Source organism: Triturus cristatus, chromosome 1_1, assembly GCF_964204655.1.
Source record: "Triturus cristatus chromosome 1_1, aTriCri1.1, whole genome shotgun sequence".
NCBI lineage: Eukaryota > Metazoa > Chordata > Amphibia > Caudata > Salamandridae > Triturus > Triturus cristatus.
In genome coordinates, this window is record NC_140579.1 from 146,081,381 (window position 1) to 146,105,218 (window position 23,838).

A 23,838-nucleotide genomic window follows, 5' to 3' on the forward strand; every position below is an offset into this window, starting at 1 on the left:
GTGGTGGCAGGTGCAGGGGTGCAGTGTTGTTGAATTGTGGGTGCAGTGATGGGCTGTGGTGGCAGGTGCAGTCTGCCGTTTTGTGGCAGTGAGGGTGAAGTGATGGGCTGTGGTGGCAGGTTCAGGGGTGCAGTGTTGTTGAATTGAGAGTGCAGTGATGGGCTGTGGTCGCAGGTGTAGTCTGCCGTTTTGTGGCAGTGAGGGTGAAGTGATAGGCTGTGGTGGCAGGTGCAGGGGTGCAGTGTTGTTGAATTGAGGGTGCAGGGATGGGCTGTGGTGATAGGTGCAGTCTGCCGTTTTGCGGCAGTGAGGGTGAAGTGATGGGCTGTGGTGGCAGGTGCAGTCTGCCGTTTTGTGGCATTGAGGGTGAAGTGATGGGCTGTGGTGGCAGGTGCAGGGTTCAGTGTTGTGGCAGTGAGGGTGAAGTGATGGGCTGTGGTGGCAGGTGCCGTCTGCCGTTTTGTGGCAGTGAGGGTGAAGTGATGGGCTGTGGTGCCAGGTGCAGTCTGCCGTTTTGTGGCAGTGAGGGTGAAGTGATGGGCTGTGGTGGCAGGTGCAGGGGTGCACTGTTGTAGCAGTGAGGATGTTGAACTTGTTGCGGGGGTCAAGTAGTAGAACTGGGAAGTTGTGGTAAAGCTGTGCCAGTGAATGTACAGCTGCATCAGCCCGTGCATGACTTTCTCTTACCCTAGTGCATTCTGGTAGTTGTAGTCTTGTCCTCCCACTCACACAGCCTCTCGGTTCTGGGGAAGGCCTCCGGGGCTGTCACTCTCTTAGATTGGTGGGTAGGTGGGCGGCTGTTAAAGGGGAACCTTCCACCCCCACTCCCCCACCTTTCTAATTATTTTCTGTCAGCCAGAAAGGAAGAGAGGAAAGAAGGAAAGGGGGCTGGCTCTGTCCACCCACACTGCAGCTGCCGGGCAGGCGCCTTTAAGAGGGGGAGGGCCTGGCCCCCGTGTGATGTAAGAGCTGCAGCAGCATCAGGGCCGGGAGCCGGGGCTGAAGCCTGCACTCTGGGCACCCTTAGCCTGCACCCCTCCTCGGTCAGTGCCCCCTGAACCCCGGGAGCTGATGCTGCACCGCGCACCCATCTTCTATGAGCCTGCACCCCTCCCCCTCCTCTTCAGAGCCAGGGACGGACCCAGGGCTAGAGTCTGCTAACCGGTCACGCTGAGCCCCCCTCCACTCCCGCGTACCCCCGCAAGCATCCAGCGCTCCCCCGAATTACCACTGGGAGCCAGCTACCCGGGCACTCTGACCCCCTTCCTGGAATCAACAAGCACCTGCTGGAGCGACCTCATCCCTCCCCGCAGCATCAGGACCAGCAGCCGGGATGGAGTCCGCTCCCTGAACCCCTCCGCTCCTCCTGCGTCCGTCTCTGCACCCCCTGAGCATCTCTCACAGTGTCAGGACCAGCAGCCGGGAATGGAGTCAGCTACCTAAACATCCCCTCCCCCAGCTTCCGCCTCTGCATCCCACGAGCATCTTCCACAGCAGCACAGCGTCTTCCACTGCACCCCCGGCACATTTTTCACAGCATCAGGACCAGGAGCCCGGGATGGAATCTGGTACCTGAGAGCTTCCAGCATCCGCATCCGTATCCCTGTAGCATCTACTAGCGCCTCGTGAGCGTGCCTTGCAGCATCAGGGCCACGAGCTGGGGCTGTAGCGTGCATCTTAAGCGTTCCTAGCATCCCCCGTGAGTCTGATTTACTCTCCTTCTCAGCATCAGGACCAGGAGCCGGGGATGGGGACAGCCTCCTGAGGTCCCTGAGGTCCCACCCCCAACATCCTTCTCAGCATCAGGACCAGGAACCGGGGATGGGGACAGCCTCCTGAGGTTCCCTGCGGTCCCACCTCCAGCATCCTTCTAAGTATCAGGACCAGGAACCGGGGATGCAGACAACTACTTAGGCGCCCTCAGCATCCTTTCCACCTCCTGAACTATCTTGCAGCATCAGGACCGGAAACTGAGGATGGAGAGAGCTACCTGAGTACCCACCGCCCGCCACCGTAGCATCCTTCTCGGTATCAGGACCAGGGGCCAGGGACAGAGCCTGCTACCTGAGCACCACCAACATCCTCTGAGCATCTCTCTTCCAGCGGCAGCAGCCAGGGCCGCAGCCTGCACCCCCCGCATCCCCAGCCTCCCCCTGAGCACTGGGGGAGGAGGGGGCGCCAGGGAAGAAGAGGCTGAGTGGGCGAGGGAGAGCTGCCGGCAGAGGTTCCAGGAGAGGGGAGAACCACGGCCGGCCGGGGACCCCGTGGGTGGAAGGATGGGGCCGGCCCATGGCTGGGGTCGCAGACGTTGTGGTGTGGGGGTCCCCCGTCAGCGGCGGGGCGCGCTCCTTCAGTGGCCCGTGATTGGATGAGCAGGTCGGCGTGGGAGGCAGCTGCCGTCCTTCCCGTACGGAGACCTCCAACCCATTAGTCCCCAGGACTCTTCCCCCCTCCACTCCTCCTCGCCTCGACGGCGCAACTCTTCGGCGCTATCCAGCCCACCTGGGTCCGCGTCCTTAACCTCACTGGCCCTCGTCGTGGGGGGCTCCGATTCTCCCCTAGAGCGCCCCCAGCCGGCTCGTCAATGAGAAGACCCCCGGATTAGTGGCGGCATCATGTCCTATGCCCCCTTCAGAGGTAAGACACCCCCAAAACGCAGCACTTCATGTCAACCAGCAGTTCTCTGCGCGCTGAATGCAACACAGCAGCTTTGGGGCCGGGGGGGGGGGGGGGCTGCCCTTAGAGGTCGGGGTTCAGACAGAGGCGCCTTCACAGTTGTTACCCCCATCCATGCATCGGGGGAGGGGGGCTGTGGTGCAGTGTGAGGGGTCAGTGCTTTAATCTATAGAGTCTGTTTAAGGTCAGGGTTGGGGGGGGGGGGTGCTCAGAAACCTTTTTGAGCGGAGAGGGGGGAGCAGGCGTTGCTTCCGGCTGAGGGGTGCTATGTAGGGGTCTCTTCTCTGCTGCTCTGCCAGGGGGGTGTTTTATGGGCCGTGACTGGTCTGAGGGGAGAAGGGGCCGGAGTGTGGACCATGATATCAGGGGGTTCCCGCCAGGCCGCACCAGAGAGTGCTCTGCGGTGAGAGGCCCCGGGAGTCCTGCAGGGTGTCTCACGGGCCCACCACCTGCAGCTCTCTCCCTCTCCCGCCCCCTCTCTCCCCTGTGAGCTCGGTCCCACCCCTCTGCCCTGACTTCACCCGGCTTCCGGTGAGTTCTGGTCTCTCTCGGCCTCACTCTCTTCTGCTGTGTCAGTGTGTGCTCCGCTCCTGACACCTGCTGTCTCTCCTAATCCCTCTCTCTGTTCTTATCATTTCATTCAGTGCTCTGGCTGTCTTCCGGTGTTCACCGCCCGGTCACGTGCTCTCTTTCACTCTTCTCGCTCCGCCTGTCTCTCTCCACTCCATGTTCGGTATCCCCTTCTCTGTCAGCTTCTCTCTCTGTCTTTCTTCCTTTCTTCCTCCCTCTCCCTGCCCCATCTATGAATTTCTCTCTCTCTATTCCCCACTCTCTGTCTCTTTCTCTCCACTCTCTGACTGTTTGACGGTATCTTCGACACTCTCTCACGCTTCCTCCCTCCCTCTCTGTATTACTCCTCTCTCTCTCTCTGTCTCTCTCTCTCTCTTTCTCACTCTCTATTTCTCTTCCCCTCTCTCTCTCCCCCCTCTCTCTCTCTATTCCCCCTCTCTCTCTCCCACCCCCTCTCTCTCTCTCTTCCTCTCTCTCTATTTCCCCCTCTCTCTCCCCCCCTCTCTCTTTCTCACTTTCTCACCCTCTCTTCCAGGCTTGTTTTCCAGGTCCTGGGGCAGGTTTCCTCACTGTCCCTGTCCTGATCACCTGCCACGGTTGCTTTGACTCTATTAGTTTCCCTCTTGTCTCTCCAGTCGCCTGGGGCCTACCCCGAGAGCTACAGGGAGTGCTCGGGTCACCAGTCAGCAAGGTGCCAGGCAGCTCTTAACTGTCTCAGGGTGTTCTAGGTAGCTCGTTGAATTTAGCTGCTGCTGCAGTGTTGGCCCAGAGTACCAGTCGGAGCCGGCTCTGCTGGTGTAGGACAAAGTTTGTCCGGGAACTGTTCTTTGACTGCTGGGGCACTCTACTGGAGCCCTGCAGGGACTCTCGGCTCAGGGGTGTCTCTTGGGACTATCATCAGGGGTGTCTCTTGGGACTCTCGGCTCAGGGGTGTCTCTGGGGACTATCGGCTCAGGGGTGTGTCTTGGAACTATCATCAGGGGTGTCTCTTGGGACTATCATCAGGGGTGTCTCTTGGGACTATCATCAGGGGTGTCTCCTGGGACTATCATCAGGGGTGTCTCTTGGGACTATGATCAGTGGTGTCTCCTGGGACTATCATCAGGGATGTCTCTTGGGACTATCATCAGGGGTGTCTCTAGGGACTCTCGGCTCAGGGGTGTCTCTTGGGACTATCATCAGGGGTGTCTCTTGGGACTATCATCAGGGGTGTCTTTTGGGACTATCATCAGGGGTGTCTCCTGGGACTATCATCAGGGATGTCTCTTGGGACTCTCGGCTCAGGGGTGTCTCTTGGGACTATCATCAGTGGTGTCTCCTGGGACTATCATCAGGGATGTCTCTTGGGACTATGATCAGGGGTGTCTCCTGGGACTATCATCAGGGATGTCTCTTGGGACTATCATCAGGGGTGTCTCTTGGGACTATCATCAGGGGTGTCTCTTGGGACTATCATCAGGGGTGTCTCCTGGGACTATCATCAGGGGTGTCTCTTGGGACTATGATCAGTGGTGTCTCCTGGGACTATCATCAGGGATGTCTCTTGGGACTATCATCAGGGGTGTCTCTTGGGACTCTCGGCTCAGGGGTGTCTCTTGGGACTATCATCAGGGGTGTCTCTTGGGACTATGATCAGGGGTGTCTCTTGGGACTATGATCAGGGGTGTCTCCTGGGACTATCATCAGGGATGTCTCTTGGGACTATCATCAGGGGTGTCTTCTGGGACTATCATCAGGGATGTCTCTTGGGACTATCATCAGGGGTGTCTCTTGGGACTCTCGGCTCAGGGGTGTCTCTTGGGACTATCATCAGTGGTGTCTCCTGGGACTATCATCAGGGATGTCTCTTGGGACTATCATCAGGGGTGTCTCTAGGGACTCTCGGCTCAGGGGTGTCTCTTGGGACTATCATCAGGGGTGTCTCTTGGGACTATCATCAGGGGTGTCTCTTGGGACTATCATCAGGGATGTCTCTTGGGACTATCATCAGGGGTGTCTTCTGGGACTATCATCAGGGATGTCTCTTGGGACTATCATCAGGGGTGTCTCTTGGGACTCTCGGCTCAGGGGTGTCTCTAGGGACTCTCGGCTCAGGGGTGTCTCTTGTGACTATCATCAGGGGTGTCTCTTGGGACTCTCGGCTCAGGGGTGTCTCTGGGGACTATCGGCTCAGGGGTGTGTCTTGGAACTATCATCAGGGGTGTCTCTTGGGATTATCATCAGGGGTGTCTCTTGGGACTATGGTCAGGGGTGTCTCCTGGGACTATCATCAGGGGTGTCTCTTGGGACTATGATCAGTGGTGTCTCCTGGGACTATCATCAGGGATGTCTCTTGGGACTATCATCAGGGGTGTCTCTAGGGACTCTCGGCTCAGGGGTGTCTCTTGGGACTATCATCAGAGGTGTCTCTTGGGACTATCATCAGGGGTGTCTCTTGGGACTATCATCAGGGGTGTCTCCTGGGACTATCATCAGGGATGTCTCTTGGGACTATCATCAGGGGTGTCTCTTGGGACTCTCGGCTCAGGGGTGTCTCTTGGGACTCTCGGCTCAGGGGTGTCTCTTGGGACTCTCGGCTCAGGGGTGTCTCATGGGACTCTCAGCTCAGGGGTGTCTCTTGGGACTATCATCAGGGGTGTCTCTTGGAACTCTCGGCTCAGGGGTGTGTCTTGGAACTATCATCAGGGGTGTCACTTGGGACTATCATCAGGGGTGTCTCTTGGGACTATGACCAGGGGTGTCTCCTGGGACTATCATCAGGGATTTCTCTTGGGACTATGATCAGGGGTGTCTCCTGGGACAATCATCAGGGATGTCTCTTGGGACTATCATCAGGGGTGTCTCTAGGGACTCTCGGCTCAGGGGTGTCTCTTGAGACTATCATCAGGGGTGTCTCTTGGGACTATCATCAGGGGTGTCTCCTGGGACTATCATCAGGGATGTCTCTTGGGACTATCATCAGGGGTGTAAATCAGGGATGTCTCTTGGGACTATCATCAGGGGTGTCTCTTGGGACTCTCGGCTCAGGGGTGTCTCTTGGGACTCTCGGCACAGGGGTGTCTCTTGGGACTCTCGGCTCAGGGGTGTCTCTTGGGACTCTCAGCTCAGGGGCGTCACTGGGTGGTCATAGGGCACTTAGTGCATCCTTTTGGGGTTCTGGACTTCCCGGTTAGGTTTTAGTTCAGAGTCACGCAAGCCAACTTCAAGTTTGATCAGCAGTCTTGGTAGCTCGGCCTTGTGGTCTTGCGTTGTTGACTGGGCAAGATTGGAAAACCTACATGGGCCAATATCTCACGGCTGTTGTCCCTGTCCTGTGGCGTTGGTGAGGTTTGGCAACATCCATGTTTGCCGCGGTTTCTTCTAATATTTCAAGGTTCCTGGGTACTGTTGCCTACAAAAGGTAGGGTAGACTGGGTGACTCCGTGTCTCCCCATTTGTTGCTGTGGCCGAGCCCTCAAGGCTGGGTCTAGGAGGAGCTTATGTTCAGAGGCACTGAGGTATGAACCTAAAGACAAGACAGCGTAAATCTGTGGGGCGTAAACAGCTCAGTGTAAGTCCATGGGGTCAACTTTTCAAGCACTTTGGAAGTGCATGGGTTGTCACACGTGTCATCATATGGGACATCATACAGGTCGTCACATGGGTCATCACATGGGTCATCACACGGGTCATCACATGGGTCATCACACAGGTCATCACACGGGTCATCACACGGGTGAACACATGGGTCATCACATGGGTCATTACATGGGACATCACACGGGTCATCACACAGGTCATCGCACGGGTCATCACATGGGTCACCACATGGGTCATCACACGGATCATTACATGGGACATCACACCGGTCATCACATGGGTCATCACATGGGTCATCTCATGGGTCATCATACGGGACATCACACGTGTCATCACACAGGTCGTCACATGGGTCATCACACAGGTAGTCACATGGATCATCACATGGGTCATCGCATGGGACATCACACAGGTCATCACATGGGACATCACACAGGTCATCACATGGGTCATCACACGGGTCGTCACATGGGTCATCACACAGGTCGTGACACGGGTCATCACACGGGTCATCATATGGGACATCCCATGGGTCATCACACGGGTTGTCACACAGTTCGTCACACAGGTCATCACATGGGTAGTCACACAGGTTATCACACAGGTCATCACATGGGTAGTCACACAGGTCATCACACGGGTTATCACACGGGTCATCACTCTTTGCAGTCAGACGAGCAGTCAATGGATGTGTACAAAGCCTCTCTAGGTGCCAGCTAACTAGTACATCAGTCTGATTGAGTCTAGGTAGCTGGTCATCTTTTGCAGCTGCTGTTAAGTTTGGGCAAAAAAGTCCTGCTAAGAATAGTACATTCTGTGGGAGAACAGAGGTGTTTGGGGCATTGTGGAGCAGCCAGTGATGCTAATTTGTTCCCTGGCGCTGCAGAGCCTCGGTTGGCTTTTCTTGTAATTTGTGGCTACCATTAAGAAATGTGAAATAAGAACTCGCTGATTGTTCAGGTGACCATGTGATTCTCTGAAGACTTGAGGGGTTAGTAAGATAGAACTCGCTAGTCATGGTTAATTGTTCACGTGACCACGTGGTTTCTCGAATAGGGATGGACTTGTATGTGTAACGGGGCTAGTCCTTGTAGAAATATTTCAGTGCCCAATGGGTTTAGTGTCCCTAGGAGCCCGTAGGTAACGCGGAACCGAGGGAACCAGAGAGCTGACATCCTGGAAACCACTCATCGTGATCAAAGTGTTTTGTTGCTGGTGGGTCCTCACTGGCTTGGTGCTCCCTTTACAAGGGTGTAAGGCAGTGGTCTTCAAACTCCTTAATGCCGCGCCCCGCGTAAAACAGCCCACGCCATATACCCAAACTTATTTAAACATTGCTGTTAAGTTATGTTACCCCTTTTACACATACTCCCAGGCAGAATATAAATGACAAAAGATGTTAGTAATGGCCCATTACTACGTGGCTTACTGCCGCTCATTTCGTATCACTTAAAACAAAGCATGATGCTACCCTTGGCCGGAGCATAGTGCCCCCCCACCCACGGGATCACACCCCCTAGTTTGAAGACCTCTGGTGTAGGGGTTCACATGGCATAGGCATTTTAATGTGCAAGAGGACCAATCAGCCTCTACTTTAGTGCTCTGGAGTGGCCAACCACATCGGATCTTCTATGTCGCACTGAGCACTGGTCGCCGGGAGCTCCACGTGTCTTTAGTCTCTCACCACCCACTGGCGATCTCCTTTCTAGATCCTGGATCCAGCAGAGGGAGGCAGATGAAGGGGGAGCTGTGGCACAGCATTAGGAGGTCCTCACAGTGATTGTAAAGGATTCTTCCATGGGTCCCGGGCAGTAACATCCCCAGACAGTCAGGGCTACAGAACTGCACTGTGCAGTTCATTGTTTTTCGCCCTAAACTACTGGATACAGTTGCTCACAGGCACCTGTCCTTCACTCAAGCAGTTTCCATCGTATGGTACCTGAAAATTAAGGTTTTGCTCTTATCCTGTAAGGATACCGACTGCAGGAGCTCGAGTATCACCGTATCATCAGCCGCGGCCCGTGCAGGTAAGAGCGGTGGGGCCGGGTTGGGGGAGGGAATTCGACAGACGACCATGAGGGAAAAATAAATAAATAATACATTTTCCCTCATCGTCGTCTGTCTAAATCCTCCCCACCCGGCCCCACCGCTCTTATCTGCACGGGCCGCGGCTGCGTATCATCAAGGTAAGTTCATATAGATGAGTGTATATTTACTTTTTTTGCCTCCTCATGGACTTATCTTGATCATCAAGATAAGTACATGTAGATTTAAGAATATTTCATCTGTTCTAACTTAAATGTACTTGCCTTGACCATACAGTGGCACTCAATATCGGCAGTCAATACATTTGCAGGATGGTATTATGTATGGATCATGTTTTTGAGGGTCTTTTTAAAATCCTCAACTAATTCATTTTACTGGGGACAGTTTAATGAGAATAACCTGCATGTACCCCCAATTTATCAAACATGGCCTTCATATAAATATATTTCAAGTTGGTGTTCTGGTCATAAATCCCCTTCTTAGGGAACTCAACCTTTAAAAACTTTCCAAGCAGGGCTTAAGCTACCTCAGGGGCAAGCATACCCCTCAATGTCTTAGCCTCAGGGTATCCTGTGGCATGATCCACTACTTATTCCTCTAGGTTGTTGGGTTGGGTGGCTCGACAAGGTTCCTCATCACCCACTCAAAGATACTCTTACCACAGGCAGAGAACTTTGTGAGTCCTCCAGACTGCCCAGACAAGCAGTACAGTGGCCAGGTCTGGCAGGATCAACATCCCATTGCATGTTTGGTAGTGAAACTGAGGTTCAGCCTCTCTTGTGTATTTTTGATCTTCCAGGGCTTGCCAAGCAAAGTCTCATGGACAAGCTGTAACAGGATTCTTCAGAGACACAAGTACTGCTGGCTCCAGCTCAGGAGGCAACAGCCTCACTATAAAGTAGTGTACCATCTCACAAAATCTTGAAGGGCTCAGCTACCTCCTCTTCAGACTATACAGTGTCCTGGTCCTATATAAGCCTGGGTGGAGTTCGCGGAGTTCCGAGCAGAACTCGGTGAAGTGAAAAAAACCTCAGCCATGCTATGCGGAGCTCCACTAGCGGCGGAGTGCTTTAGATAAATGCCGTTCACAGTGATTTTCAGTGGCAGGTGCTTGTCTGTACTGTGCAATCATTGCGAACAGCACCACGTGCTGTGCAAGCAGGCGCTGCTTCCTTTCTGCCACTTGAGTAGATTTTTACCTGAGCTGCAGCTTTCTCAATGTGAACGAATAGTTTCACAATGCGAGCGGTCACGAGCATACGCGACCACTCGCAATGAGAAATCTGATCACCCGCGTTGAGAAATCTCACCAGGAGTTTGATTTTCCACGCTCGTGCTTGCCAATTTGATGTTGAAGATCGTGGACAAGGAAAAATCTCGCCGGGAGGTGGATTTTCCTCGCTTGCGCTCGCCAACTTGAAGTTGAGGAACGTAAGCGAGGAAAAAAACTCAGTTGAGTGAGGAAAACGCCACAAACTCCGCGAGGGGAGCGGAGTTCACCACCCAGACCTAGTCCTACACCTCTCAGTCCTGTGTGGACCAACAACTAATCACAGCTCCACGTGATCTCTAAGATCAGACAAATGAGCAAACCAGGCTGATACAAGCTCCCATGGAAACTTTATTGGTCTTCTTAGACATTGATCAAGTCCAGCTGATGCTCTGCCAGTGTCCTCTGATAGGGTCTCATTCTGAGTGCTCTCATCTTGGTTCTGCTCCATGTAGGACATGGGCAGGATACTCCTACCAATATGATAATTCTCAGGCACAACAGCCTTGTAGTCCAACATTGTAATGCAAGACCTGGTACTCGTTCGTAAAACAAGGGTATTACAAGGAACCTTAGTCAAACCTGTGCAGACTCTTGGTCTATGTGGAACAGCAAACTGCCTAATCCGAGAGATGTGATTTTTTTTTTTCACAACAAATTTTATTTGGTTTTCCGTTGGAGGTGTGGGCGAAGGCCCTACATTGACTCCTAGGAGAGAATGGCATAATTTTACAGCAAGTCCAACAGTTCGACCATAATTAAACACCTAATTAAACACCTGCCCAACATGCAGGGGGTAAAAGTCAAACTCAATGCAGACAGTTCTAGATCTCAGGACATGCATATCAGTTAAGAGGTCGTAAAACTCCATTGTCGACATATATGGGGTTTTCAAACCAACGTATATATTCAAACATTGTGTAATAAAATACAGGGCTCCAGTCATGGGTCAGTGGGTGGTAGAGGAGGGAGCTCGATTCCCCGATAGGACACCCAGCGAGCCCAGATTTTTCTGTGTTTAGCAGGGCAACCCCGGGCCAGGAACACTGCCACTTCTGCCCCCATACACCTATCCAGTTCGGTCTTCCATTTACCCAATGTTGGGGGAGAAGTCCCTTTCCACAGTTGTGCGCTGTCGCGTTTAGTTATTGTGAGGGCTAAAAACAATAAATGCTGCTTATAAACGTTTCCCCCCCCCCAATATCGTGTGTGCTATGTAGGAGGAACAGTCTCGGGTCCAATGGGAGTTCCCATGCGAGCACCTCTTGGACGCAGGACCTAATTCTGCGCCAGATGGGCTGCAATGCTGTGCAGCTCCAAACTATGTGCAAAAGGTCCCTTCATCCTGCTCGCACCGCAGACATACAGGGGAGGGGATCACTCCCATCTGCCACAGTCTATTCGGTGTATAGTAGGATCTGTGTAAATGTTTAAATTGTATCAGGCGGTATCTAGTAGAGACCGCCGCCCTTTGTGGACTAGCAATGGCTTCAGCCCAGTCGTCGTCAGTTAAGTCAGGGATATCGGCCTGCCACGCCTGTCGCGTCTTGTCGCGTCTTGTCTGTGTGTGGATCGTTAGGGTCTGATAGATCTGTCGAATCTTGTGAAGGCCTAAATCTCCCATCAACAAGCGGCCCTCCAGTGGGTGAAACTCCGCAAGGGTCTCAAGGGAACGTATCTGGGGGGTGAGTGCATGGCGAAGACGGAGATAGTTGTAGAATTATGTTTTATGGAGATTGTATTCCGCTTGCAGGTGCTGATAGGTTTTAAGGGAGGTACCCTTCATCACATCCCCGAGAGTCGATATCCCCACCAGGTCCCAGCCCCAAAATCCACCCAAGGTGGCCACAGGACGGAGATATGTTCCCTGCCATAATGGGGTCTCTCTGGTAAGTTTGCCGTGCCAACCCATCTGTCAGACCTGTGCCCGCCAGAGCAGTATTACAACTTTACCCGTGGGTGGCATAAAGTCTAATTATGTTGAGCTATATAGGAGGTGTAGGAGGGGGGCCTGTGCCATTGCCGCGTGCTCAATCGCATACGCTGGGTCAGTAGGGGAGTTGTACCACTATTCGTTGACCACCAGCAGGTGCGATGCTACATAATATGAGTAGAAGTCCGCTGCTGCAATTCCTCCGCAATATGTTGATTGTACACAAGTGCGCAGAGCAACCCTAATCGCCCCGCCATTCCAGAGAAACGTATTTTGTATGGCATTAACCTGCGCAAACCATGAACGCGGGATATGATAAGGGAAACTTTTAAGACGGTACAGGATCCGAGGTAGCGATACCACCTTGAAGATGGCTGAGCGCCCGTAAAGAGACAGGGGGAGGGAAGACCATATCGCAGTCTCGCTGTTGAGATTGGCCAGCAGGGGAGTGATATTACGGGCCCAAGAGATTTTGGGACACGAGGACACGAAAACACCGAGGTATTTAAATCCTTCAGTGGCGCGGGAGAGTTGCAAGGCCCATGTATCACGGCCCTGGTGGCCGCAAACTGGATAAAGGACGGATTTGGCTGGGTTCGCGTGTAGGCCTGTAGTGCTCCCGAATACCCTCAGGATCTCTAGTATGCAAGGACCTGAATACCAGGGATCTGTGGAGAAGAAAAGAACATCGTCCGCATATAACACGATGCGATCCGAGTGCGACTGCGACCAGTCGAAGCCTCGAAGGACTGGGTAATTTCTGACCCATGCCGCCAAAGGTTCGATCGCGAGGTCAAATATAAGGGAGACAGGGGGCAGCCCTGCCTAGTGCCCCTTTGGAAAGGGAAGGGGGAGGAGCGGTGCCCGGCTATCCGCACCGACACTGTTAAGTCAGTGTATAATAAACGTGTATAGGCGAGGAATCGCGGACCGAAGTTAAGGGCCTCTAGCAATTGAAAGAGGTATACCCAACTATGGGAATCAAAGGCCTTGTCTATATATCTGCCAGAAGCAGTGCAGCCGGTCGGCCCAGTGCTGGAGCGGCCGCTTTGGCGTTATGTACCCTGTGGATATTATGGCGAGTCGCTCTCTGGGGCATAAATCCCGACTGGTCGGGATGAATCAGATCCGAAATGCAGGATCAGAGGCGATCTGCAAGAACCTTTCCCAACAACTTAGACTCAAAATTAATAAGGGAAATGGGACGATAGGAGGAGGGTTTCAGGAGGGCGCCCAGGCTTGAGGAAGAGGACTATTTCAGCGTGTCGCCAGTCGTGAGGCAGTATGGAGGCATCCACGGCCTCTTGGATTGCAGCTAGGAGGTGAGGGCCCAGCAGGTGTACATTAGAACGGAGGAATTCCATAAGGAATCCATTGGGGCCCGGGGCTCGTCCCGGGTGGAGCACATTGAGGGCCCCCGTCAGTTCATCTAACGTAATGGGGGCCTCTAGTTGGCCTCGCATGGAGTCTGAAAGTTTTCGTGGCGGGATGTCGCGTAGAAATTACGCAGTTAGCGTGGGCGAAATCTGCTCATGCCGAGCATATAGAGTCATAAAGTGCAGCGCGAATTCCCCAGCCACCCCCTCCGGCGATGTATAGAAGGACCCATCGGTACCGTGGATTATAGGGACTGTCGCCGGGGATTTATCTGCCTGAAACAGTCGATGAAGCATTTTACTCGATTTATCCCCCCATTGATATACCCAGTGCTGTGACGCCTCCCAAATTTCTTTAGCCTCACTCATTAGATATTGCTGTAGTTCCTGCTGCACCTGCAGCAGATTTCACTGGATAGCAGGGCCAGGATCCCTATTGAGATGCGCTGCCAGGGCCATCTGCCGTGATTTTAGGGCCGCCACTTGCTCCCTCCATAAATGTTTTTCCTTGGTGCGGTAACTTATCTTGGCACCCTGGACGGTAGGCTTTAGGGCTTCCCATAATATGCATCTAGATGGGGCGGATGAGCTATTAGAATCCAAATACTCTGTGTTTGTTGTGCGGAGCATATCTTGATACTCTGGGCATCGGAGGTGCCAGGGGGACATACACCAACGGAAGGGAGGTCTGCGGGAACTTGTGTGAAATCGTAGGGCGACCGGAGAATGGTCCGAGAGTCCACGGGGATGGCGTGTTACTTGTGAGAAGCGGTGGATGTATATGCGGGGAACAAAAACATAATCAAGCCTGGATTGCGACCCGTGGACCGTGGAAAAATAAGTGTAACCATGTATGGAGGGATGATATTCCCGCCAAACATCCGACCAACCCAAGGTGGAGGCCAGGGAGCTCAGCCTAGTGGGATTTGATGCTAGATGAGAGGTCGAGTTACGCTGCCTGTCCATCGTATCGTTCCAGTCACCCCCAAGAAGTGTTAGACCCTCCTGGAAGTCCCCCCAAACACTCGCAAGTCTGTCAACAAAACCCGCCCCCAGTTGGGGGGGCATATATGCTGCCAAGAGTGACCCGTTCACCGTGAAATGTTCAGGTGACGAAAGGAACCTACCCCCGGGAACCGCCTTATGTGATATGTATTGGAACTGGACCCTGCGATGTATCAAAATGGCCACCCCCCCGGGAACCTCTGGTGAACCCTGCTTGATAAATGTGGTGGAAAAAACCAAACCTGGCCAGGCAAGGGGCTTTAGTGCCCAATACGTGAGTTTCTTGCAATAAGAGGACATCCGCCCCGTACCTTTTACCCTGGCGGAGGACCACACCGCGTTTCATCTCATGATGGAGGCCTCGAATATTCCATGAGACCACATTTAGATCCCCTGGGAGGATGTATCATCATGTGTCATCATTCTGTAACACAAAGTGGACAACAACGGAGAACTGATCTAGATAACACGTCTGCATAAAACATATGAACAACCTAAGAAATCCCCCCACCACCCCACCGCCCCCCACCCGACACTGCCATGAACTAGGAGCATCTGTCACGGCATGAGGCACAGCAGGCTCCCAACAGGGGAACCACGAGCCCTCACCCCAAAGGTACCCACCCCACCCACCAAACATAAAGAAAAGGAGGGCGACTCAAAAGTCTTTGACCTGGAATTTCCATGGCCTAACGTCCACGCCCTCTCGGAGGCAATATAATCAGAAAAAGCATAGAATAACAACGATCAATGTCTATTTGCTGTGGACATCAATGGTGCACCCAGTTGATCAGGGGGGCCTCTCTGGACTGTTTGACAGTCTATCAGATCCGGAGCTGTGTCGTTTCTTGGATTTATTCTGCCGGGACCTGTTCCGCCGCGGCCCATGGGAAGAGTCTGAATCCTATAGAGATGGTGAGCCCTGCCGGAGTTGCGGACGCTCCTCGACCCAATTGAAGACGGCCTCTGGAGTGTCAAAGAAGAAGGACTTGGAGTTGAAAATCACTCTCATCCTGGCTGGATACAAAAGCATGTATTGCAAGTTCATGTCGCGCAGTTTGCGCTTTGCAGCCAAGAATGACTGGCGTTGTTGCTGAAATAAGCAAGTGTATTCCGGGAATACCATGATGGGCCTCGAGTTATGTTGGAAGCAGTCTTTATGTGTCCTGGCGTGTCGCAAGATGGCGTCCCGGTCGGCGTAATTTAGTACCTTGGCGATTATTGGCCTGAGATTTTCACCGGGGGGAGGTTTTTGAGTCAGGGCCCGGTGTGCAAGCTCCACCACGAAACAGGGGGACAGTATGTCGTGAGGCATGAGGTTGGTGAGCCACTGGGTGATGAAGCGGGTCATAGAGGCACCCTCGCATCCTTCCGGCAGGCCCACGAAGCGCAGATTGTTGCGTCGCGCCGCGCCCGACCCTCCGCATCCTCCACCCTGGAGGCCAGCTCCAGTGACACCATAGAGAGTTTATTTACTTTTTTGTGGAGGGTGGACACTGTGTCCTCCACGGTCGATACCCTCGCCTCCGTCTCCGTGATGCGATCTACGGCTTTATGAAGATCCTGGCGTAGAAAGGATACCTCCGACCCCACCGCACCAATTTTGTCATCCAGCATGTCCCTGCCGTTATTGATAGCGGCGAGGAGGGCCGCATTGTCGGGCACTGAGCCTGCCACCTCACCGTTCACAGAGCCCCCTGTGGGCGCAGTAAATTGGTCTAGGGTGCCCTGCTTAGGACCAGCGCCACCCGGCTTGTCCCCCCTTCCCATCGTGGTGGGGGTTGTCCTTGTCACAATGCAGGGGTAAATCGTGGGGATAGCAGAGCTCCTGCACCAATGGTCACTGCATGAAAGTCCCGCAAAGAATAAAACGGGGGGTCCTGAGCACAGTCCACCAAGCAGCTTTGCTCCGCACTTGCGCCCCTTTCAATGCGTGCCGGTCTGCAAGGAGAAGGACCCCACCACCACAGGGAGCACGGCGGTCTCACTGCGCAGGTTGTAGACAGGACGCAGCGTCGGTATGATGGGCAATGTCCAATTTGCAGGATACTTGAGACTGATAGTGCGCCTCCTGGGCCTGTACCAGCCCGGCGTGGCTTATGGGGGAGATGCAGGTAATATCAGGCCTTAGCAGTTGGCCACACCAGGCCCCAGTCCTCACCACTCCAGAGCGCTCACTTCACGGGGCCCCATTCCGGCCCACGGAGCCCTGGTCACCCCCGGTTCCTTCACTTCTGCTGTCGGACATCCAAAGGCAGCCCTCACAGGCAGATGATCTCCGAGGCCACGTGCCTCCGGAGACACACTCGGCTCCCACAGTCTCCGCGGTCCGCCACCAGTGCCGGCGTAGAGCTCCGGCCTCAGGCTCCACAGGAAGGCTCTGATGGTGGCACCACATGGAAAATGGCAGTCGATGCAGGCCGATGCAGGGCTGCAAGCGGAGGGAGGAACCAACCCCCAATGCCACCCAGCTGGATCTCTTGTTCGTTCCCTCTCGCGGGGAGCGCCAGTTGTCGGAGAGCTCCGCGCCGGCTCTCACAGCCTACGTCCAGGCCAGGTCGCGGGCCCGGCCGGGCAGGAGATTCAGCTAGCTCTGCTTTCGAGCACGCCTGCTCGACACCGCCCCCGGCAAATTCAGCTTCCCCCGCAACCCGGGGTAAGGTAAGCGTTACGAAATAGCCTCCGAGCAGGATTTTGGCAGGCTAGTCGGTGAAAATCGGCGTAGACGTGCGGAGCCCGGTTAGGCTGCGTCCACCATGTTGGCTGTCCAAGCCACGCCCCGTTGTTTTTTCTTTTGCTTTTGCCGGGGCAATTTAGATCTCCTTATTTGGGGATTCGCCCCCACAATCACCTTAAAGCCAGGCCAGAACGCTGGTGTCAGGTGTAATAGATCTACAGCTTCAGTATACTCTGGTCATCGATCATGCTCCTGGGGCCTGATAAAAGATCTCCAGTTTGCACACATCAGCTCCTTTTGAAGGAGTGGAACTTGAAGAATGTAAACAGAGTTAGTATGGGTTAGATTATAGGCAGAGCTGCTAAGCCAAACTGGGGTTGGTATCTAGAACCTGGACCAAATGAAAGGTGGGTGCTCGGATTGGCTTTCACCAGTCACTGATGGTCAAGAGATGCCGAGAGCAGCAACACTTCTGTGCTTCTACTTATCTTTTCCGATTGTGAGAAGGGGTCCCACGAGCTTTGATGTTCGACCTTTGTTTAGTTTCGGTTCCCATTGAACAAAATGCGAGGTGGTTAAGTCAACGTTCATGGCCCAGTATGTTTCTTCATCTGTTGTAAGTTGGTCAAAGTTAGGTTGTTTTTTGTTTCCTAATAAATAGTGAATTTTTTTGCCATTCTTTATCTGGCGAAGGTTGGGTTCTTAGCAACGATGCTTTGATTCCTTATGATATTGTGGTCCTTCAGTCTGCTTGAATTTGGATAAATTGGTCTGTGAATGATTGTAATTGATTCATCAAATGGAAGTCCACAGTGGGCTGTTTTTGACGGAACCATGTACGTTATGATGGAACAGTCCAACAGAACCATGATTGTGATTCGGGTTAGCTCAATCCAGTGGTCAGTCTACAGCTGAGATAGGATTCTCACCACAGTCATAGCTAGAAGTTGTCTATTTTGACCCCCTTGTTAAATTCTGACTTGAAGGACAGGTCTGTGTCAAAAGTGATGCCTAGATTTTTTACTTTCTCTGATTTATCTGGAGTCTGGCTCCGATGTTGAGGTCTTTCAAGGAAAGAGTCCTGTCTTCAGTGCCATCAACTGGTAGGCCTTCAGTTTTATCAACAAAATAGGGACATAGGGGTAGGTTTAACAAGGTCCAATGTACATACCCCGTCAAGTAGTAATGCAAAAAGGTACAGAGTTCCTCTAACGAAGACAAGAAGGGGGAGAAAAATGTATTGTCATGTGTCAAGGGAAAAAAGTGTGGGCCTGGCTGTCAGTGAAGCAGGTCGAAACAGAAAAGGGGGGGGAAGTCCCTTGTTGGAACTAGGGCTCTCACACACCCAGCAAGCTAGGTGTCATGCCTCATCATTTGAGCCTGCCCCTCATCAGGTCGGCGCTGCAATACCTGACGGGCACCCAATATTGGGGCTCTTTGGCGGGGATCTTTTGTTCCTGCCGATGGGTGCAGTGGGGGTAAGGGGCCCTAGTGTGTGTAGATGTGAGTGATAAGTGTGTGAATATAAAATAGGTACTGTTAGTCCACAAGCAAAGAGTTTTTATTATGGTGGTAAACAGCCTAAGCAAAAAAAGGAAAGGTTGAGGTGGGTATTGAAACTAGTGGTTACGTAACTAGTTGTGCAAGCCCTACTCTCAAAGAGATCTACATGTTTCGTGCCATGGTTGCCATAATGGTCTGGGCATTTCCTCAGGATCAGTGTTAAGAACTATCTACAAATGCTGGTACGTGAAAAATCTACATACCTAATAGGTTTCAGCAAGGTAACCTATACCGCTACCAAGGTAATCTTGCAGCAGTGACCGGCGGGCGTGTGAGGACTCCAATTTGGGTCCAGCGTGGAGAGACGCTGCTGCTCGTAAACCTACCCCTGCCGCTGGACCTGGGATGGTGTCTGTGTCAAAAGTGATGCCTAGATTTTTTACTTTCTCTGATTTATCTGGAGTCTGGCTCCTATGTTGAGGTCTTTCAAGGAAAGAGTCCTGTCTTCAGTGCCATCAACTGGAAGGCCTTCAGTTTTACCATTGTTTTAACAATAAAATATTCTTTCATCCTCAAATAGACAGTTGAGTACTGACCGGAGGCTGAGGCCGTGGCTTGGACCACGTAGGTCCCTTTCCTCCATGTTCCCACCTTCGGTGCTACATCTGTAAGTCTGGCAAAAACCTAAGGAGGAACGGCTTAGTCTTCCCACTGTTGTGTCTCATGTTTCATTTAACTTTCAATGACACAATTGTCTCAAGCCCTCTGTTAACATGTATCTAAGAACTCTTTCCTCAGTCGCTGCTAGCTTTCTTCTAAAAGGATATAGTGGGCCCATATTAAACGTGGAAATTGTTTTGTGAATGTCTGTGTCCACTTTGCGTTCTCCTAATTCCAGGGTCCTTGAGCCTGTTCCTGCAAAGCTCAGCCAAGACCCACCTAGTGTCCATGACTCTCCAGTGGTGACTGTGGCTGAGCAGTCAAGTCTTTCTCAGAGGAGGTGGTTAGGGGGTTGATCTTGGGCACAATGTAGCACAAACATCACACTCAAGAAAGAACAATGCCCACAGATATTAATACAGATTATTGTGACACAGATTAATACACATTTTACAATTAAAAAAAAATCATAAGTGCCAAGCACCAGTTATTATTGAGATGTGACTCAAGCTATTTTTTCATACTCTGGTGAGATCTATGTCAAACTGGCTACACATATTATACGTCAATGCGAACCCACCAGCTGGAATTTGTAACCACTCAGGAGCATCCAGGTGTTCGCAGGATTTATGGTCTGTGCTTCCAGATAGTCATTGGTGGATTAGAAGTGACAACCAAGCCAATGAGGGTACAAGCTATTTCAGCAGGTTCGGCTGTTGCGATTGAAGGGTTGTGAGCCATTGGTTCAGTAACAACCCAAACTACTGGGGTAGAACATGCTTGTGTGGCAAGTCTTGGCTGCTGGGTCTTGGCACATTCAATGTCCGTAACGTGTACCGCTACCCCATCGCCGCCCTGGGCTCACAGTAGTCAGCTGTGGATATTTGGCAACAAATCTTCAAACGTACTGGTTATTTTCTATTCACTTTCATAGATGCCCTTTGAGTACTGAGGCCTGGCACTCAGACTTCGAGGTACTGGGTTACTTTTATGGCCATGTTTTTAAGAACTGACTGGTCTCTGGGGGTCCAATTTACAAAGGGCCCCCGCACTGATGGTGGAGACCCCACACTCATGATGGGGGTCCTGCCGTCGTGGTGGGGTCCCTCACTCGTGGCTGGACCTCAGTACTGCAGTTATCCATTGCGGAGGTCCCGCCATGAGTGCGTGCCCCCTGGCGCGACTGCGTCCCGCACTCGTGGTCAGTACTGCAGTTACCCATTGCTGAGGTCCCGCTATGAGTGTGGGCTTTCCCGGTATGACTGCGTCCCGCACTTGTGGCGGGACTTCAAGACTCCAGTTATTTATTGCGGAGGTCCCGCCATGAGTGCGGGCCACCCAGTATGGCTGCGTCCCGAACTCGTGGCGGGACCTCGGTACTGCAATTACCCATGGCGGATGTCCCGCCATGAGTGCGTTCCCCCACCACGACTGCGTCCTGCACTCATGGTGGGACCTCAGTACTACAGTTACCCATTGCGGAGGTCCCGCCATGAGTGTGGGACCCACACTACGACTGCATCCCGGCCTTGTGTCGGGACCTTAATACTGCAGTTACCCATTGCTGAGGTCCCACCATGAGTGCGTGCCCCCCACCACGACTGCGTCCTGCAGTCATGGCGGGACCTCAGGACTCCAGTTACCCATTGCGGGGGTCCCTCCATGAGTGTGGGCCCCCCCACTATGACTGCGTCCTGCACTCGTGGTGGGACCTCAGTACTACAGTTACACATTGCAGAGGTCCCACCATGAGTGTGGGACCCCCACTACGTCTGCATCCCGGCCTTGTGTCGGGACCTCAGTGCTGCAGTTTACCCATTGCTGAGGTCCCACCATGAGTGCGTGCCCCCCGCCACGACTGCGTCCTGCACTCGTGGTGGGACCTCAGTACTACAGTTACCCATTGCGGAGGTCCCGCCATGAGTGTGGGCCCCCCCACTATGACTGTGTCCTGCACTCTTGGTGGGACCTCAGTACTACAGTTACAAATTGCAGAGGTCCCACCATGAGCGTGGGCCCCCCACTACGTCTGTATCCGGCCTTGTGTCGGGACCTCAGAACTGCAGTTACCCATTGCAGAGGTCCTGCCATGAGTGCGGGCTACCCAGCACGTTACAGACTACACGGCCTGGCCAAGCATAGCAGTGCGGTGGCTATTCCTCAAACAGAGACAGTATTGCTGATACTTGCACATCGTTGTTTTTAGACATTTTTAAAACTGTACCAAAATTTTACCTGTATTCGTTATTTTGCACATTGTCATTGCCAGCTCCTTCCCGGTGTTAGTTTTCAGCCCCAGGCACCCCGGTCCGTCACGGCAAGTGCCGGTTGAACGGAGGGTGCACAGGAGGCGAGAGCGGTTACACTTCCGGGCTGGGGGCATTTCCGGCGCTGAGCGGTCTAGTTGCGCAACGCCCCTTGTCTATTTCTACTCTATGGCCCACCGAGCGCGCAGCGGACGCGCGCAGCGGGCACGCCGTCAGCGCGCTAAAGGCAAGCCCGTCTGCGCCCGTCCGCGCCTCGACCGAGCCCAGAGCCACCCTACCTGCTCAATCACTGCCTGCTCTATCACCGTCGATCCCTAGGAGTATAAGGTACACTACTAGGGAATTGTTGCAACTTAGACCCGACCATCACTGTCAAACCTTAGACGCAATAGATGAAACCAAGCTATGCTCGAGATGTCTACTCCCCTTTGAGTATTCACATAGCAGTAGAGCAACACCGCTCCTCAATCGCCCCATTAATCAAACTCAGCATACGTTCACTGCTGGGTTAATCAACGCACGTTCTTTAGTTAAACACAATCAAGAAACGGCCTTTTTGATAGAAGTTCAAAAACTAGACCTTATTTTCATAACTGAGACTTGGGCTGATGATGCCTCAGATACAGATCTATCACTAGCAATCCCAGTAGGATATTCTATTACGAGGTCAGACAGAAAAGGGAAACGGGGTGGTGGCTTAGCCATTATCGCCAGGAACGAACTAAGGATCCTGGGCTCTGAACAGGGCAGTAATTCTGACTGCGAAACTCTCCTCTTCCAGATTAATATTACTACAAACTATACATTTATGGGCCTTTTGATTTATAGACCACCTAAGGCGAAAACTCCTCTGATACAACTTCTCAGCCCATTTCTGGAATCCAGTGTGAAAGGATCTGACTTCTCCATTTTGGGAGATTTTAATCTTCATCTGGAGAAAAGTGAGGATTCAGGTACAGCTACCCTGTGTGAGGCAATGTCCAACGTAGCTATGGCTCAGATTGTTAATCAAAGCACCCATATAGCAGGGCATACTCTCGACAGGATTTTCACTTCAAACCCAGACATTAAAATCTTAGATATCCTAGAGGTCCCGTGGTCGGACCATAAGGCTATTTTATTTACCATTGAAATCAGAAAGACCCCCAACTTAGTCACTCGTCCCACCAGAAGTACATATCATGACTGGAGTAGGCTGGACCCCATTAAACTAAATAACCAGCTCACTCTTACCACTCCTAAGCTGACACCTGATAGCAACATTGCTACCGGTCAGATTTCAAGTTGGATAAAGGAAGCCATTAAGGTATTAGTTCCTTTAAAAGAAAACACTTCTAGGAGAAAAACACCGTCCCAGCCGTGGTTCTCAGACATACTTAAGTCACTTAAACAACACTGTAGAAAGACAGAGAGGAGATGGAGGACCAATTATGACCCTCTTCTTAAAGCCGACTACAAAACCTCTCTATCCCTCTACAAAAAAACAATACTAGAAGAAAAAAGTAAATATTTTGTTCAAAAAATAGATGAGGCTAAGAATTCAAACAAAGAATTATTCGCTACTATTAAAAAGCTAACTAATATTGACAGCGACAAACAGGTAACAATTAGCTCTGAGTTTTGTGACACTTTGGGCCAATTTTTTGTAGACAAAGTGTCCACAGTGTACGAGTCTTTTAAATCGTCCGATAAGGTCTCCCTTAAACAGTTACATAAAGTCGCGACACCCACATCAGAACGGGCTCCTCGTTTTCAATTTGTCCCACCATCCACAGAACAAATTATTCATACAATTAAAACGACTAAATCTGGGAGCCTAACAGATCTATGCCCCCCGAAGTGGTGTCAATTGAAAACAATGATATCAGCGGAACAGCACTAAAATTTCATAATTGCATGAGTCAAGTTGCCCAATGGATGTAGAACAATTGTCTAAAGTTAAATGGAGACAAAAGTGAAGTTATGCTGCTGGGCACCGGTTTCGACACCTGGTCTCCTGAATGGTGGCCGTCCAACCTAGGCCACTCTCCACAACCGGTAAATAAAGTGAAGAATTTAGGCTTTACTCTAGACAATAAATTAACGTTTGAAGCTCAGTCCAACAAATTGGCATCAACAATATGGTACATTTTGAAAATGATTAGGAAGCTCCTGCCTTACATTCCATTTGACTCTCGAAAAACGGTAGTGACAGCTCTGGCCTTATCGAGGCTGGACTACGGAAATGCCCTGTATGCAGGGATGCAGGCTCAACATTTAGCCAAATTACAACGTCT

General features: G+C 52.2%; 1 protein-coding gene across 5 annotated transcripts in view; it reads left to right on the forward strand.

Annotated features, from left to right (window-relative positions):
* The first annotated feature begins 1,019 nt into the window (after positions 1 to 1,019).
* The window catches only part of SYNGAP1 (synaptic Ras GTPase activating protein 1), a 1,959,930-nt gene continuing 1,937,111 nt past the window's right edge, over positions 1,020 to 23,838 (forward strand). For all 5 annotated transcript variants that reach the window (XM_085623761.1, XM_085623749.1, XM_085623769.1 and 2 more), the window contains exon 1: positions 1,020 to 2,637. In XM_085623761.1, the coding sequence (XP_085479887.1) occupies positions 2,616 to 2,637 (22 nt within the window). In that variant the 5' untranslated portion in view covers positions 1,020 to 2,615. The remainder of the gene's footprint in view (positions 2,638 to 23,838) is intronic.